Source organism: Lepidochelys olivacea, assembly GCF_965140295.1.
Source record: "Lepidochelys olivacea isolate rLepOli2 genome assembly, chromosome: 10".
Classification (NCBI taxonomy): domain Eukaryota; kingdom Metazoa; phylum Chordata; order Testudines; family Cheloniidae; genus Lepidochelys; species Lepidochelys olivacea.
This window is the reverse complement of record NC_140420.1, coordinates 32,452,618-32,469,349: the sequence shown is the minus strand read 5'-3', so window position 1 is coordinate 32,469,349 and position 16,732 is coordinate 32,452,618. Positions and strand designations below refer to the sequence as shown.

Below are 16,732 nucleotides of genomic sequence, written 5' to 3'. Positions count from 1 at the left end.
AGGGGACAGGCGGGAGATGCAGGGGGCGGGGGGGCACTAGGAAGGGGAGAGGCTCGAGGGGGAGGAGGGTGTGGGGGCGGACAAGGAGGCAGGGGTCCCGGGGGGGGCACTAGGAAGGGGAGAGGCTCGAGGGGGAGGGAGGTGCGGGGGGGGGGCGAGGGGGCTGGGGTCTCGAGGGGGCGGGGCGGGGCCGAAGGGGTTACGCGCGGCGGGCTCCGGGCGGGCTGGCGGCCGGCGGGGGCAGCAGAGAGGCCCGAGGCCGCTGCCGGCAGAGCCGCCCCGGAGCCCGCCCGGCCATGACCATCGCCGCCCGGCGCCGCCTGCAGATGCCCGGCCTGGCCAAGGTGAGCGGAGCCGGGCCCGCCCCGCCCCCTCTGCAGCCGGGCAGCCCCGCGGTGCCCAGGCCCGGCCCCCGAACTGCAGCGGGGGGTGGCGTGTGCCCGAGTCTGCAGACAGCCGGGCGGGGCCGGGTACCCGGGAACCGTCCTGCCCCCACGGCCGCCTGGGCAGTGGGGCTCAGTGTCCCGCACACCGGGTCGGTCCCCCCGGGCTAGCACTGCCCTGCCTCTGTCCTGCCCCCCAGGCTCCTCCCCCCCCGGGATGCCAGGGCAGCGTCCAGCGCCCTGCCTCTGTTCTGCCCCCCCCCGGGATGCCAGGGCAGCGCCCAGCGCCCTGCCTCTGTTCTGCCCCCCCCCCGGGATGCCAGGGCAGCGCCCAGCGCCCTGCCTCTGTTCTGTCCCCCGTCCCCCCCCCCCGGGATGCCAGGGCAGCGTCCTGTCTCTGTCCTGCTCCCCAGGCTCCTCCCCAGCCCCCTGGGATGCCAGGGCAGCACCCAGCACTGCCTCTGTTCGGCCCCCCCTTTCTCCTTGGGATGCCAGGGCAGTGCCCAGCACCCTGCCTGTGTTTTGCTCCCCCTCCCTGTTGGAGGAGGCCTTGCAATTGGGCCCCCTCTCCCAAGTTCTCATGGCAGCCAGGAGCCATTGCTAGGTCTCTAAAAAATGCTGAGGTTCTGGGAACACAGTGGCAGGCTCAAAAAAACAGCTCCAGGACCCAAAGCTGGCAAAAAGCCGGGATTGAGGCCCAGGCACTATAGCCCAGGCTGGAGCTTTGGGATCCCACCAGCTCTAAGCAAAAAATGAGATCTTCAGCCCTCCTGGATGCAAGAAAAGCTTGAAAAGATGAGGCAAGTGCTGCCTGTCTGAGTCTGCAGAGAGCCTGAAATAACAGCTCTAAGAGCTGGGACCTGCCTATTCATCTTAGGTCTGACCTCGGCTGCCATCACAAGGGAGAATGGGGCCACAGCATGGTCCGGGGGGGCACCCCAGGACTGTGCCCAGGGCCCTGCATTGCCTTATGAGGGTTTGTTCAAAATCAGATTGCATCCCATCTGCTCCTCTGTTCCCATGGGCTGGGGTAGGGCTGCCTGTCCCCATGTACTCTGTAGCACGGGTTGTGTGTTTATTTTGTCCCCCTCAAAGCAGGGCAGGAATTATTTCCAGGGAGGGAGATTGTTATTTTTGCTGACTCCATCACAGTGGAGCAGGGACACTCGGAAAGTGCAACCCCCCACACTCCCCCAGCCCGTGCTGGTGGCAGCTGGGAATCCAATGGGAGCTGGATTGATGCTGAAAACACAAATCCTGCATGGGGCTTGGCCGAAGGTCAGTGTCGGCACAGCACTGGCCGACGGGGTCCCTCGGAGTCGGGCAGTGTCCGCACAGCACAGCCTGAGGGCTGGTCGCTGCCTGCCCGAGGTCTGCGATCCCTGGGGTTTGGGCAGTGTCTGCACAAGCTCTGAGCTCATCTGTGTGATGCTTCTTGGGGGTGCCCAGAGCTGTGAGGCACCTCGCTGTCACCTGCCCTGAGCATGAAGAAGTCTTGTCTTTGCAAGCCGGGGCTCAGCTCCCTGACTCCACCAGCCACGGAGAACACACGCCATCCCCTCCCAGCCGATACAGTACCCACTGGCCCTCGGCAGGTTCACGACAGGCACGCTCTCGCCCTCTGAGCTCTCGCCCTTCAGCAGCAGTGCAGAAGTAAGAGTGGCATGGTATGGAGTGGGGTTTTCACAGCCTGAAATATTTTCCCAGGGGGTTACAGCAATTCCTGCTTTAGATGGTCAGTGGGTTCTTGGTAGAGACCTTCCATGCCACCCTGTGGTGACCTGTTTTACATATATCAACCCCTGGGATCCCTGTAAACCCCTATGTTCCCCTGGTGCCATCTGCCAAGGGTCCCAGGGTCACAGTCTGTGCCTACCTGAGGTCGGCCAGTTTGTATTCGCTTGGCGCCACTGGAAGCTTTTTGCCTGACTCGTGGAAGGAAATTCTGGGCTAGCCCGCCCCTGGGAAAGTCTCCTCCTGAGTGACCCCATCAGCGAGTGGTGCCTGCCCAGAAGCAGGAGGGCTTGTAGCTCTGCCAAAGTGCTCAGTTATTTTAGTCTGTCTTGTTATAACCCTGGAGGGTCCTGTTACCCAGAGAAACACCCAGTCCCTGTTGGAATCCTACAGAGCTCTTGGCCTCAATAGCATCTTGTGGCAGTGAATTCCACAGGCTGTGTTGTATGAGGAACGTTTTCTTTGATCACAGTTGGATTTGTTCCCTTTCAGTGACATTGAATTTCCCTTGTATTACGCGACCAGGAGAAGAGACACTCCCAATCTACCATCTCTAGAGCAGTCAGTATCTGATAGAGGACACGATAACAGACTCTTACCCATCCCCTCTCCAAGGGAACAATCCCAGTCGTTTCAATTGCTCCTCACTTTCTCCAGCCTCTGATCCTTTTCATCGCCCTTCTCTGCACCCCTGGAGCTCTGCCATATCCTGTGTTGAGCTGTGGGACCAGTGCTGCACACCGTGTCCGAACAAGGCCGAATCACTGATTTATGTACAGATGTTACAATGCTCCCTGCATCCTTCCCCGCCCTGTGCCCCTGGTTTGTTTTTTTTCTCCATAGAGTTGCCCGCAGTGACGCCCAAGATTATTTCCCGATGCACGGCCCGGGTCTGCAGGTCACTGGGAGCAGCTTGGGTTATTCCCTCTGTTGTGCATCCCCCGGTATTTGTCCGATCTGAATTGTGCTGCCCACAGGGCCCCACATTCCCCTCTTGTCTCTGCTGTGTGGGGCCGTCCTGCCCGTGGGCAGAGGGGCTGGAACTCTTGCAGTTTGCTGGCCGATCCCATGCTGAGCGGGTGGGGGGAGGAGGAGGGCTGCTGTCCCCAAGCTAGCATCTCAGCTGCTCTCTCCCCCAGATGGAGCATGTGATCGTAAGCATGCAGGATCCCGACATGGGCATCAAGATGAGAAACCAGCGCCTGCTGATAACAGTGATCCCACACGCCATGACCGGTGAGTGCTGCCAGACTTCTGGCCTGCCCCCTCCCTGCACGCAGCTCTCGTGCCCCCGGGGCTGTCAGTCATCTGCCTTGCTATCCCCTCTCCTGCCGTGCCATCCCCTCCACTCTGTCCCCGCCCAGCCCGGCCTGAGCCAGTCAGCCCCGGGCACTGGTGACTCAGCGGGGAGACCCTGCCATTGCTCACTGTGCCCTGGATATGAGAGCACAGAGCAGCTGTGAGTGTGTGGGAGTGCTAGGGTAATGAGTGTGCCTTGCACTGCAGCTCCCCCCACTGCCATCCTCTGGGCAAGGGCTCTGAGTGTGTTTGGAGTGGGGGGGGTGATGTGATTGCACACTGTGTGAGGCATGGGTGATGTGTGTGGAGTGTGAAAGCACTATGGCATGCGCATGGCACTGTAAGTGCGCAGTGTGTGTTCAGGCACTGGGGGCTAGCCATGGGTGTGTACACCATGTATATGGTGTGTGTGTGGGAGCACGCACTGTGTGCATGGAGGGGATGCGTGCACCGTGTATGCGATGATCGCTGTGAGTGTTCACTCCATGCATGGCGTGCACTGTGTGGTGATCACTATGGGCACACTCTGCGTGCATGGTGGGGGGGCACACACTTTGTGTGTGGTGATCACTCTAAGCGCACACTGGTGCCTGGGTCGGTGTGCACGGACTGTGTGTGTGGTGATCACTGTGAGCGCACACTGCGTGCACGGTGGGGGTGTGCACAGTGTGCGGTGATCACTGCGAGCGCACACTGCGTGCACGGTGGGGGTGTGCACAGTGTGCGGTGATCACTGTGAGCTCACACTGCGTGCACGGTGGGGGTGTGCACAGTGTGGGGTGATCACTGTGAGCTCACACAGTGTGCACGGTGGGGGTGTGCACAGTGTGCGGTGATCACTGTGAGCGCACACTGCGTGCACGGTGGTGTGCACAGTGTGCGGTGATCACTGTGAGCGCACACTGCGTGCACGGTGGGAGTGTGCACAGTGTGCGGAGATCACTGTGAGCGCACACTGCGTGCACGGTGGGGGTGTGCACAGTGTGCGGTGATCACTGTGAGCGCACACTGCGTGCACGGTGGGGGTGTGCACAGTGTGTGGCTGCTCCCAGCCCACTGAGCTGCACCCTGGACCTGAGAGCACAGGCTCCAAGGAGCAGCTCTGGGGGAGGCTGGGGGTTGGAGGCTCCCAGGCAGCTCCGTGTGGGCAGTGGTGCATGGGGCTGAGTGGGGAGCTGGCTCTGGCCGGGCTGGGCCCTGGTGTGCTCACTGCTGCTGGCCTGGCAGGCACAGAAAAGAGTGGCTGGGGCTGGGTGGGGTCCAGCACAGGCAGGGACAAGGAGGCCAGCAGCCCTTCCCCACTCCTATCTGACCCTGACTGCCCCACCCCCACATCACCCCCTGGTCACAACCCCCTTCCTCGCTCCCCGTCCCTCCCTTGGCCCTGACCTCCCGTCAGCCCTGCATCACCCCTCCCCCCTGGCCCTGACTGCCCCATCCCTGCATCACCACTGTCCCCCTGGTCCTGACATCCTCTCACCCCTGTGTTACTCCCCTGTCCCATCCCACCCATGTGTCAGCCCCGCAGCTATGACCCTCCCCGGCCCCCATGTCACCCCCTTGACCTGCCTCCCCACCCTTGCATCACTCCCCTGGCTGTCCCCTTACCCTACCCCCTTGCCACCCCTCCCAGCCCTGATCCCCTCCCCACTTCCGCATCTCTGCCCCTGCCCCACCCCCGCCTCACCCCCTGGGCTTGCCCCTGCCCCACGCCTTTGTCACCTTTATACACAGGTGTGGGGATTGTGTCAACGCCCCTCACTTCTGACTCGCTGTCCCCTGTGCTTGCAGTTTGGCACCCCCCCCCCGAGGACGGGGCACCCCTTACCTCATGGGTGACAGTGCCCGGCTGTGCCAGCACCAGTCCCCGCCCAGCTGTGCTGGCCCAGGGCAGCGCCGCCAGCCGGCCTGGTCTCCTGTCTGAGACAGCTCGCCCCCTAATGCCGGGCACTCCTGTCCCCCAGGTAACGACATCGTGGAGTGGCTCATCCAGAAGTACGCCATCTCCGAGGAGGGTGAGTGTCCGTCCCGCCCCCCGACAGGCACTGTGCCATTGGTGTCAGGCCCCCCACCCCTACAGGACAGGTATTCAGAGACTGTATCCCTGCAGGGGGCGGGGGGCAGATGAGACCCATTCACTTCCTTTGCAGAACTTGTAGACGTGAGCTCTGCCAACTCCCCTACTGGGCCAAGGCAATGCCAGGCCCCGATCTGGCCCCTGTATCGCCAGGCTGCCTCAACAGGATGCTTGCCCAAGCCACCCCCCTCTTCTCCCCATAGAGCCTGGTGTGCTGCCAGGGGCACAGCAGGCACGGGAAAGAGCCTCGCTAGGTCTGCATTAGCCTGCCCCAGGGCTGGCCCAGCCAGGCCTCTCCCGGAGCCTGTGAGGTAGGCAGCTCTCCCGGCTGCTGCCACCGGGTCTGAGCCCCAGAGCGCAGGGAAGGGGCTGCAATGCAGCGGGTGCAGAGGTACAGTTCAACCAGCGTGAAGGCCAAGAATGAGCCACCAAAGTCAGGGTGCTGTGGGGCGACATGGCTCCCATGGCCAGCCTGGCCCAGCCTGTCTGCTGGACCGTCTCCCTGGTGCCCATCCTCCCTGATACCCATCTGGGACCGCTTAGCTGCGGGCACATTGACCTAAAAGTGGAGCGAGAGAGAGAGATGCCCAGTAACACTCAGTGGACTTAAACTGCAGCCACTTCAGGGGTGGGGTATGGTGGCTGCCTGCCTTGTGCAGTGCAGCAGTGAGGCAGGCATGTCCAGGCCAAGATATGCTCCCCCCACCCCCAACTGGGATATGAATCTCTGTTTCCAGCCTGGTGCTGAGGGCACAGAACCGTCCCCGCCAGCATGGTGTGTGGGCCCCATGTTACTGCCGCCATGGGCAGCGTCTCCCCCTCAGTGTTTCCCTGGCCTGGCAGTCAGCTCCCCTCCAAGAGAGCCGTGGCTGGGGGCTGCCAATCGGGCCTGGGGCTGGCCCCAGCTCTGAGGAGGGAGTGGGTGCTACGAATCCCGATCTGCAGTCCCATGGCTGCAGTGGCGGGGAGAGATCGTCCAGCAAAGAAAGGATCTGGCCAAAGTGATTTAAACACCTCAGACTGCCTGGCCTCTAGCCCAGCAGACATAGCCAGGGCCTACTGCCCACTGGCTTACCAGGGGGGCGGGGGCATAGCAGGCCCAGTGGGGTTTGATGTCCCCTAACCTCTGTGTGCTGCTTGGCTTTGCCTGCTCAGTGGGATGGGAGCAGCCAGCCGGGTTTATGTTCCCTCCTTCCCCATGGCGCAGGGGGCGAGCCCACACGATGGTGAGCTGTGCTCTGGGCCCAGACGGAGGGAGCGAGGGTAGACAGTGCTGGGGTTCTGGCACCCAGAGGGATGCCCCCTTTGTCCCCAACCAGGCGTGCGCTGTCCCTGGGACAGGGTTAGGAGCTAATGGGAATGGGCCACTCAGCACCTTGGCCCCCAGCTGCGAGCCACCAGCGCTGACAGTTTCCGGCCAGCTCCCTGGCAGGCTTTATCTGACCCCACAGCGTTCCTAGGGCCCTGCTCTCTCCTATAACCAGCCCTGCCCCCCAAGGGAACTCCTGTTCTGCGTTCCCAGCCCCTGCCTCCCTGTACTCCAGCCTCCCCACATCTGCCAGAGCAGCACAGCCAGCAGGAGGTGGTTCTGGGCTGGTCTGGCTCTCGGGGAGCCGGGCACTCCCCATGTTAGCAGGCAGGGTTCACCGACCCAGCAGCTCCTCATGGCTGCACCACCAGGCAGCTGCCCAGCCAGGCGGGGTCAGAGCTCCCAGCTGCCCTGCTTTGGGGCTGGACCAGGTGCAGTGAAACGCAGAGAGCTGAGTGGGGGACCATGCACAGCCTGGGCTGTGGTCTGGGCGCAGCTTGGGCAGGGGAGAGCCAGCTGCTGCAGAGTCCCCATCTGGGCTGCCCTGCAAGCATTTTGGGCTCCCAGCACCGGGACCCAGCTGGGGACAGTCACCACCACTGCCCCCCGAATGGCCCCGGCTGCTGTGAAAGCTCTGCACCCCGCTACCTGCAAGTCCTTGCCCTGGCCACACTTAGCTGGGTGGCCCCTGCCATGCCTGCGGGAGAGCCTGGTGCAGCTGGCACTCACCATGGGCAGGGAGCACTTGGACCAGGCGTTCCTGGGCAGAGAACACCCCTCTCCCCTGGGTTTGCTGGCGTGGCTGGTGTGAACGCCATGGGGAGGGGCTGCGTTCTCTTGCTCTGGGAAAGCAGGGACCCTCCTTTATTTCTCTGCTTGGAACCTGCTGCTTTCATCTTTGTGTCTTTGCCCCATTCTTGCCCTTCCCTCTTGTCCTGACCCCGTGCTGGGCTCTGCCCGTCTCCCCCGCTTCACCCCACCCCCTGTTGCACAGCTCTGGGTGGAGCAGGGCCATGGGGCCTGGAGGCCAAGCTGTCTTTGGGACGTGCTCTGCTGGCTGATGAAAGGGACCAGAAGCTCTGTCCCCACCTTGGGCGCAGCCTCATAGCTAGCAGGTGGGGCTGTGCTGGGGCTGAATCGTGATGGGCTCTTGCTGGGTTGTGCTGTGGGCTCTGCGCCAGGCTGGGCTCCTCGGGATGGCAGCAGCCCTGGTGCAGGCAGGTCACATCTGCTCTTCTGGGCCCCTGGGAACCGGCGTGCAGACTGGCATGTTCAGGGCACCATCCTTCCATCCTCTCTCCCGCGCTCAGCCCTGATCGTCTCAACAGCCAAGAGGTCAGGGAGGAGGTGCGGGGCTCTTCCCTGCAATGGCTGTGAGGAGCCCTGCAGAGCAATGCTGGCTAGATACTGCTGATCCCTGGTGACAGGGGCTCTCTGGCTCTCCAGCCAGGCTGGGGGCATGGCTCCATGGGCAGCCCACCCAGCTCATTAGGTAAGTGGGCTGCACTTGAGCCAGCAGCATGCGCGGGTTTCGCTACACACCTGAAGGATTTCAGGGAAACTGAGGCACCGCGTGGGGATGGAAGAGGCTCTGGTGCAGGTGGGAGGCGAAGGCCCAGCGCGGGGCAGAAGGGAGCTGCCCCCTCCTCTCCTAGCCCCCAGTTACGCTCTCTCCTGCAGAGTCCCTGCATCTCGGCAACCTCCTTGTGAAGCATGGCTACATCTACCCCTTAAAGGACCCCCGCAGCCTGGTGCTCCGGGCCGACGACTCCCCCTACAGGTTCCAGGTAGGCCTGTTCCCAGTGAAGCGCTCGCTCCAGGTTTCTTTATGCCCCCAACATACTGAGCTGTGCCAAGGGCAGGCCCTGCAGAGACTGGGGCTGGCAGCCAGTATGTGCCCGTTGCACCGTCCCTGCAGGGCATGGCATCAGGCTAATGTTACCCACCTAGAGGGTCCTGCCCGGAGCCTAGGCCGTAGCACGGGCACTCTGCTCTATGACTGAATCCAGGGCCCACCCAGCCTGCCTGGCCCTTCTCCTTTATCACACTAGCGGGTCAATCCTAGCTGGACAGGGCTATGTACAGGGTGAGGGAGCCACCTGGGAGCGGGCTCCCTGCCCCCCTCATGTGGGACATGCCACCTGCCGCCTAGGCTCTGTTCTCACCCCGGGAAGCACCGCCCGAGCCCGGCCCAGCAGCAGCAGCCTCTTGCTGGCCAGTGAGGGCTGTCACACCCCAGCACCCAGGAGGGCGCACTCCCTGCAGGGTTGGGGACAGGGAGTTTAAAGGGGCCCAGCCCAGGTGAGTGCCCTTTGGAGAGGACCAGCCTGAGGAGCATGATGTGTGACAGCACCGTGCTCAGTGGGAAGTGGCTGCAGAGCCCTTGTCATGTGGTTTGACAGAGCCCGACCTGGGGCCTGCGAGTGGCACTAACTCCCATCGATGCGGGGACCATGGGAGTGAGACCCCAGCTTTAGGGCTGTTCCAGCCTCGTGGGCACTGGACAGGCAGCACCCCTGGGAGCCCCCTGCACTGCTCCATTGTGCCCCTGCAGATGCCCAGGGCTGGGGGCGCTGCAGGAGCAGCTGTGGAGGGAGAGTCTCACATCCTGGCAGAGACCCCTGTGGCAGGGAGCCCCAGTGAATGTGAGCAGGCACCTTCTGAAATCTCCCAGGATGCACTGTTTCTGAGCACAGCGGGACCCGTCCCCAGAGGCAGGCTGGCGGGCGTGCAGGGAAGTCTGCTGTGCTCTGCCTGTGAGCAGAGGGGCTGCACGACTGGGGCTCACCAGGTGCTGCCCAGCTGGCTGGGTTGTGTCCTGTAGCTGTGACCAGAGAAGCCCAGCCCGTGGAGAAGGGCTGTCCTGAGGGCATCTGCTCCCACATCTCTGGCCTGGAGCTTTCCCGCAGTTTCCCCAGGAGCCTGGTTGTTGGCGGTGTTGATCTGGCTCATTACCAGACCCATCCCCAGCCCAGTGAGTCCTGGCACAGATCCTTCCCCAGTGGGGCCAGGGCCAGCAACCCACCCTCGCAGCTCCCGCTCAGTGTCTGTCTCTGTCTGTCCACAGACTCCTTATTTCTGGACAAGCTCCAAGTGGCCGGCCACAGAACTGGATTATGGTGGGTGTCGTCTCTCCCTGCCCCACGCAGCGTACAGGCTGCCTGGCTCATCAGGCCTGTCTCCATGGCCAGGTTCTGGCAGCAGCCAGGGTTGCCCTGTGCCCCTTGCCCTCCCTGCTCACCCCCTATCTGCAGGAAACACGGCTCTGGGGTGCAGGCTGCCAGCTGCAATGTGAGCAGGGAAGGCCCCGTCCCAGCGTGGTGTCCGTGGGCCTTGTAGTTCCCCAAGCCGGTGCCCCCCCCTCCATTGGGACATGCTGTGTTTGACTCCTGTTCCCCAGAGTCCCATCTGGGGGAAACGTAGCCAGAGCCCAGGGCTGGAGGCCTGGTGTCCTGCCTTCTGATCTTGGCCCTGAGGGCATGGGCAAGCCCCTGACCCTGCCTGATGCCATCCTCCTAGTACAGAGGGGAAAGGGTCTCCCCTGGGGGGGCATGGGCAAAGGGGAATGGGCGCCCATTAGCATGACTCCTCCTGAGAGATCAAAGCTGAGGCAGTGCCAGGCCCAGGCTGCCAGGGCCACCCAGCTCTGTGGCCATGGGCTCCCCCTCCTCAAGGGCTCCCCACCCTGACACAGCCCTTCTTCCTCACTGCAGCAATCTACCTGGCAAAGAAGAACATCCGCAAGCAGGGTGACCTGATAGACCACGAGAAGGTATGAGCTCTGCCCATTGCAGTCCATCACAGCCCTGTGGGGCACAGGGATGGGGGGGAGGGGGGGCAGGGAACTGAGCGTCCGCCCAGGAGAGATGTCAGCAAATCCGAACCCGCTTTAGGTCACAAGTGCAGTGAGTTTGAGCTTAGCCCCTAGTGGACATTTGTCTCACGTGAGCCACTTCTGAGTCTCTCCTTAACACAAGCACATGTCTGAAATATGGGGGATTGGGATTAAGGGGCATGGGTGGAGCTGTGGTGGGAGCCCAGGATGGGACAGCAGGGGGCTGTGGATGGTCAGGGAGCAGATGAGGGGAGTCAATGGATTGGGAGTCCTGGTGAGCTTAGGAGGCTGCAGGCAGAGGCAGCGCTGGAGAGCCCTTTGAATTTGGGTTTGGGGGCCCCACACCCCTGCTTGGCATGGGTCCGTCTGGGGAGCCCTGTGGGGGAAGGGCCAGCCCAACTGACGGCCTTTTACACTCGCTTTAGGATAACTACAACCTGCTGCACAAGAGGATCAATCACACCTGGGATTTTGTGGTGATGCAGGCGCGGGAGCAGCTCCGGTGAGTCCCATCCAGTGGTCCGAACCCCAGCACTGCAGCATGGCTGGGGGGAGCCCAGGCCCAAGTAGTGCTTTGCCCACCCATGTTGGCTCAGCTGGCATCAGTATGCCCAGGGCTGTGGCAATTTGATGACCTCTGCTGCAGAGTCACGCTGCAAAGTGACCAGCAGCGGGTGCTGTATGTGTTGGGGGCTCGGCACTCACTGGCACCCAGGCCCATCCCCGCGTGGCCTCCCAAAATCATGGGCTCCCCAGGTCCAAACAGAACCATGAGCACTAATGCCAAGCTGTGTGCCTGTGCCCACTGGCAGTCTGAGCCCATAGGCCAGTCACCCAGTACCTTGGGCAGTCATTAGCAGCAGTGCCCGCCTACCCTCTGAGTGGATCATCTCACACCCGCTTTGCCCTAGCGTGAATGGCTGAGCAGGGCGCAGACCCAAAGGAATCTGGCCAGGGTGAGCTGTGTCTGTGAAGCACAGATGATCTGAATTCCAGTGGTTGCATTGTTAACAGTTTCCCTGCTGATCCACCCTTACAAACCTCCTCCCACCCTTCCCAGCTGCCCTCGCCCCCAGCTTCCCCGGGCCACTTCCACCAGGGAGCCCGTGGGGCCTGGACACTAAGCCGTTGCTGAGTGCTGAGAATGAACCCAGCACAGTGGGGCGGGAAATCCTTCCAGCCGGGCACTGGCGAGTGACCACCGCAGGGACGGCCCGACAGACTGGAAGGGCCTCGGGCCCAGCTAGCGGCTGCTCACGGCCTGGCCAGCTCCCTCCCGCCACCTCCTGGGGCAGGTGCTGGGAGTGGCTGCTCAGAGGCTGCAGTGTTTCTGCCCTGGTGCCTGGGGGCAGGGCCAGCTGTAGGGGCTTGTCGCCCAGGTCAGTGCCCAACCCAACCACAACCACAGCTTGGCTGAGCGAAGCAGGGACTGGGGTGTCCAAGCACTGGAGCCCAGGGCGGCTCTGCCTGAGCATGGCGTTTGGGAGGAAGACCGAGGGAGCTGCCAGTCTTGGCAGGACTATTATGGAGCCAGGCGGGTGCGTTCAAGCACTGGACATGAGTGCGGGCACCCCTCTGGGCAAGGCAGGGCCTGGAGCTTCCATTGCCCCACATGGGGGAAGGCCAAGGCCTGGCATGATTCTCCTCCCCCCCCTCCCCTGGAGGTGCCAGAAGCCGTCTGCCCTGCTGTGACGATGTGACGCAGCAGGGAGGGGGGAGTGTTGACCTGGGAATGTGCCCTGGGGATGGGAGACCTGCAAGCCTGTAACCTGAGCCAGGAAGGGGAGGGGGAGGTAACACCTCTGCCCAGGAATGTGAAGACAGGCTGCAGGAGAGAGCCTGCTGGGGGGGGGGGGGGGGGTTAGTTTCAGTTTGGAGCTGGGTGGAGGAACACAGGGAACCCCAGGGCTGGGGTCTAAGCTCCCTGCTCCCCCAGAAGGACTTGACTGAGGGGTCCTGGGTGTACCCACAAGCTCTGTTTTGGACTGTGTTCCTGTTGTCCAATAAACCTTCAGTTTTACTGACTGGCTGAGAGTCTCAGTGAATCCCTGGAAGAGGGGTGCAGGGCCTGGACTCCCCCACACTCCGTGACAACTGGTGGCAGTGGTGGGATGTCCTGCACCCCGTGAATGGCGCTTCCTGCAGTAAGTGACTGGGGAACAGTAAAACGAAGGGGGATTGACGGGGACCGGGCGTGCTGAAGATTCAGAGAGAGACGGTTTCAGGGGGTGGTTAACCCCTGGGAGTGTGTGACCAGAGAGAAGGACTTTTGCAGTAACAGGGTCCCCCGGGGGATCGCAGCGAGCAGTCCCAGGGGCGGAGGAGTCTGCAGCTCGACCCTGGCAAAGAGGTGGTGACCTCAAGAAGGACTGGCACACGAGGGGCTTTTCCTGGAAACCGAAGAAAGCTGCCCGGCCTGCGAGTGGCCAGCAGGGAGATGTACGCTAAACGCCTTAAGAGTGACCTGGTGGAGCTGTGCAGGCAGAGGGGGCTGCGCATCTGGAGGTCCACCAAGGAACAGCTGATTGCCCAGTTGGAGGAGAGGGATTGCTTGGATGACCCGATCCCTGCCCCTGAGGGAAGCCGCCCGGCGGACGCAGCGTGGGCCCTGGGGCCTGACCAGGCTGGGAGGGGTCAGACTGCTGCCCAGGACATCCCGAGACCCTTCCTACCTATGCCTGGGGGAGGGGTTGGGGGAAGCCCAGCGAATACCGAGGGCACCCTGACCATGGCAGCCAGCAGGGGATCCTCCCGGCGAAGCTCCCCATCCCTGGAGCGGAGGCGGCTGGAATGGGAGAGGGAGATGAAAATGAGGGAGCTGGAGGATCATGAAAAACAACGTCAACATGAGGAGAAACAACGTCAACATGAGGAGAAGGAGAGGGAACGTCAGGAGAAGGAGAAACAAAGACAGCATGAACGGGAGCTGGCCAGGCTGAGGAGCAGTGGGGCCCCAGCTGCGGTGAGTGGTGAGTGCGGGGGGACCCAAGACTGCAAGGAACTTTGATAAGTGCTTCCTGGCCCAGCGGAAGGAGGGGGAGGACATAGATAGCTTCCTGACGGCCTTTGAGAATGCCTGTGAGCTGCACAGGGTTGACCCTGCAGACAGGCTCCAGTTCCTCACCCCCTTACTGGACCCCAAAGCCGTGGAGGTGTACAGCCGAATGACAGGGCCGGAGGCAGGGGACTACGAACTGTTCAAACAGGCCCCTGCTCAGTGAGTTTGGGCTGACCCCCGAGATGTACCGGAGAAGGTTCCGGAGTCAGCGTAAAACGCCTGAGGTCACCTACCTACAACTGGTCAACCGGATGCAGGGGTATGCCCGCAAGTGGACATCTGAGGCCCAAGCTAAAGAGGACCTGCTTGACCTAATTGTACTGGGGCAACTGTATGAACAGTGCCCTTCCGACCTGAGGCTGTGGTTGGTGGACAAAAAGCTAGAGAACCCCCAGCACGCAGGGCAGCTGGCCGACGAGTTTGTGAACAGTCGGTCAGCGGGTAGCAGGGAGGAGTCCCAAAAGAACAGGCAGAGGGGCACGATGCAGAGAGAGAGTCACCAGGGGGCCTCCCAGCGGGGAAATAGGGAGAACCCCCTCCAAAGGGGAACGCCTGGCGTCGGGCCCCTCCAACCCGCTCGAGGGGACCAACATGACCTGAGCTGCTATCACTGTGGCCAGAGAGGCCACGTACGGACCCAGTGCCCCGGGCTCAGGGACAAATTGAGCAGACCCAACCTACCCAGGGTTAACTGGGTAGGGACTCAGCTGGACGAGGGGCAGACGACCCAGGCAAGGGGGGCTGCCAGCTTACCACCTGCTCCGGAGGGAAGAGTACCCCAGGCCAGCTCCGCCAGAGGGCTGGAGGCTCTGGACTCAGGGTGCTCGGTTTACAGGGTGGGCGCGGGGCTGTCCCTCCGGAGAGAGTGCCTTGTTCCCCTGGAGGTGGATGGGAGGAAGGTCAATGGATACTGGGATACGGGCGCGGAGGTGACACTGGCCCGGCCCGAGGTGGTGGCCCCAGATCGGGTGGTGCCCAACACCTACCTGACCTTGACAGGGGTGGGCGGGACCCCATTTAAGGTGCCTGTGACAAGGGTATACCTGAAATGGGGGGCCAAGGAGGGCCCCAAGGATGTGGGGGTACACCACCATTTGCCCACTGAAGTTTTGATGGGGGGAGACCTAGAGGACTGGCCAAGCAAGCCCCAGACCGCCCTGATTGTGAGCCGTAGCCAGAGCCGGCGAGGGGCACTGCGCCCTGACCTCAGGGAGGGTATCACACTGGAGGCGCAGGACCCTACCCTGGTGGGGAGGGAGCGCCGAGGGGCATGGCTTAGAGAGGCTGAGGCCTCAGACCTGGCCACTGAGGGGGAACCGGGCCCCATCCCTTCCCCAGCCGCTGAGTTCCAGGCCGAGTTGAGGAAAGACCCCTCCTTGCGGAAGCTCAGGGACCTGGCTGACCTCAGTATGGTACGGACCATGAGGAGAGGCTGCCAGGAGAGGTTCCCGTGGGAGAAGGGGTTCCTGTACCGAGAATGGGCTCCCACAAGGGAAGTAGAGTCCTGTGGGATCAGGAGGCAGCTGGTGGTCCCCCAGAAGTATCGCCGCAAGCTCCTGTACCTGGCCCATGACATCCCCCTCGCAGGGCACCAGGGAATCTGGCGCACCCGGCAGAGGTTGCTACAGAACTTTTACTGGCCTGGGGTCTTTACCACTGTCCGGCAGTATTGCCGATCCTGTGACCCCAGTCAGAGGGTGGGGAAGGCCCAGGACAAGGGGAAAGCGGCTTTGAGACCTTTGCCCATCATAGAGGAGCCTTTCCAGAAGGTGGCCATGGACATCGTGGGGCCTCTCAGCAAGATGACCCGGTCGGGGAAGAAATACATTCTGGTGGTGGTAGATTTTGCCACCCGCTACCCCGAGGCAGTGCCCTTAACTTCCATTGACGCAGACACCGTGGCAGATGCGCTCCTGACCATTTTCAGCCGAGTGGGGTTCCCCAAGGAAGTCTTGACAGACCAAGGCTCCAACTTCATGTCGGCCCTGCTCCGGTGATTGTGGGAGAAATGTGGGGTGAGGCATGACTGGGCCTCAGCTTATCACCCCCAGTCCAATGGGCTGGTGGAGAGGTTCAATGGGACGCTAAAGATGCTGCTGAAAACCTTTATGAACCAGCACCTGCAGGATTGGGACAAGTACTTACCTCACCTGCTGTTCACGTACAGGGAGGTGCCCCAGGAGTCTACCGGATTTTCACCTTTCAAACTGTTCTATGGAAGGAGGGTGAGGGGCCCCCTGGAACTGATGAGAGACGAATGGGAGGGGAAGGCCACTCCCGATGGAGAGTCAGTGGTGGAGTATGTCCTGATCTTCTGAGAGAGACTGGCTGAACTCATGGGCCTGGCCAGGGAGAATCTGGCCCGAGCCCAGAAGAAGCAGAAGGTCTGGTATGACTGCACAGCGCGGGCCCGTGCCTACGCCACCGGGGATCAGGTGATGGTTCTCATCCCTGTGAGAAAGAACAAACTACAGGCCGCCTGGGAGGGCCTTTTCAAGGTTGTCAAGCAGCTCAATGAGGTAAACTATGTGGTGGAGCTGTCGAACCGGGCGCACCACCGCCGGGTGTACCATGTGAATATGATGAAGCCATATTATGCCAGGGGGAATGTGGTGTTGGCCGTGTGTGGACAGTGGGAGGAGCAGGGAGATGACCCTTTAGTAGATCTATTCCCTGGGACCAGAGCTGGTTCCCCCCTGGAAACAATTCCCCTCTCGGATCAGCTAACCCCTGCCCAGCAAGCTGAGGTCAGGGGGGTGCTGCATCCGTACCGACAGCTGTTTTCCAACCAGCCTGGACGCACTAATCTGACTAATGCAGACAGGGTCGCACCCGCCGATAAGATGCTCCCCCTTCCGAGTCACAGGGAAAACTGCTCAGGACCTGGAAAGAGAGATCCGGGACATGCTGGCTCTGGGGGTGATCCAGCCATCTGCCAGCCCTTGGGCCTCGCCGGTGGTGCTGGTCCCCAAAAAGGATGGGTCGGTCTGGTTCTGTGTGGACTATAGGAAGCTCAATGCCATCACTGTATCTGATG

At 62.1% G+C, this 16,732-nt stretch overlaps 1 protein-coding gene across 2 annotated transcripts in view; it reads left to right on the top strand.

The window, feature by feature from the left end:
• The first annotated feature begins 218 nt into the window (after positions 1-218).
• RGS11 (regulator of G protein signaling 11) overlaps positions 219-16,732 on the top strand; it is a 31,264-nt gene continuing 14,750 nt past the window's right edge. For both annotated transcript variants that reach the window (XM_084641579.1, XM_084641578.1), the window contains exons 1-7: positions 219-344; positions 3,257-3,353; positions 5,381-5,431; positions 8,483-8,589; positions 9,870-9,921; positions 10,516-10,574; positions 11,063-11,139. In XM_084641579.1, the coding sequence (XP_084497705.1) occupies positions 297-344; positions 3,257-3,353; positions 5,381-5,431; positions 8,483-8,589; positions 9,870-9,921; positions 10,516-10,574; positions 11,063-11,139 (491 nt within the window). In that variant the 5' untranslated portion in view covers positions 219-296. The remainder of the gene's footprint in view (positions 345-3,256; positions 3,354-5,380; positions 5,432-8,482; positions 8,590-9,869; positions 9,922-10,515; positions 10,575-11,062; positions 11,140-16,732) is intronic.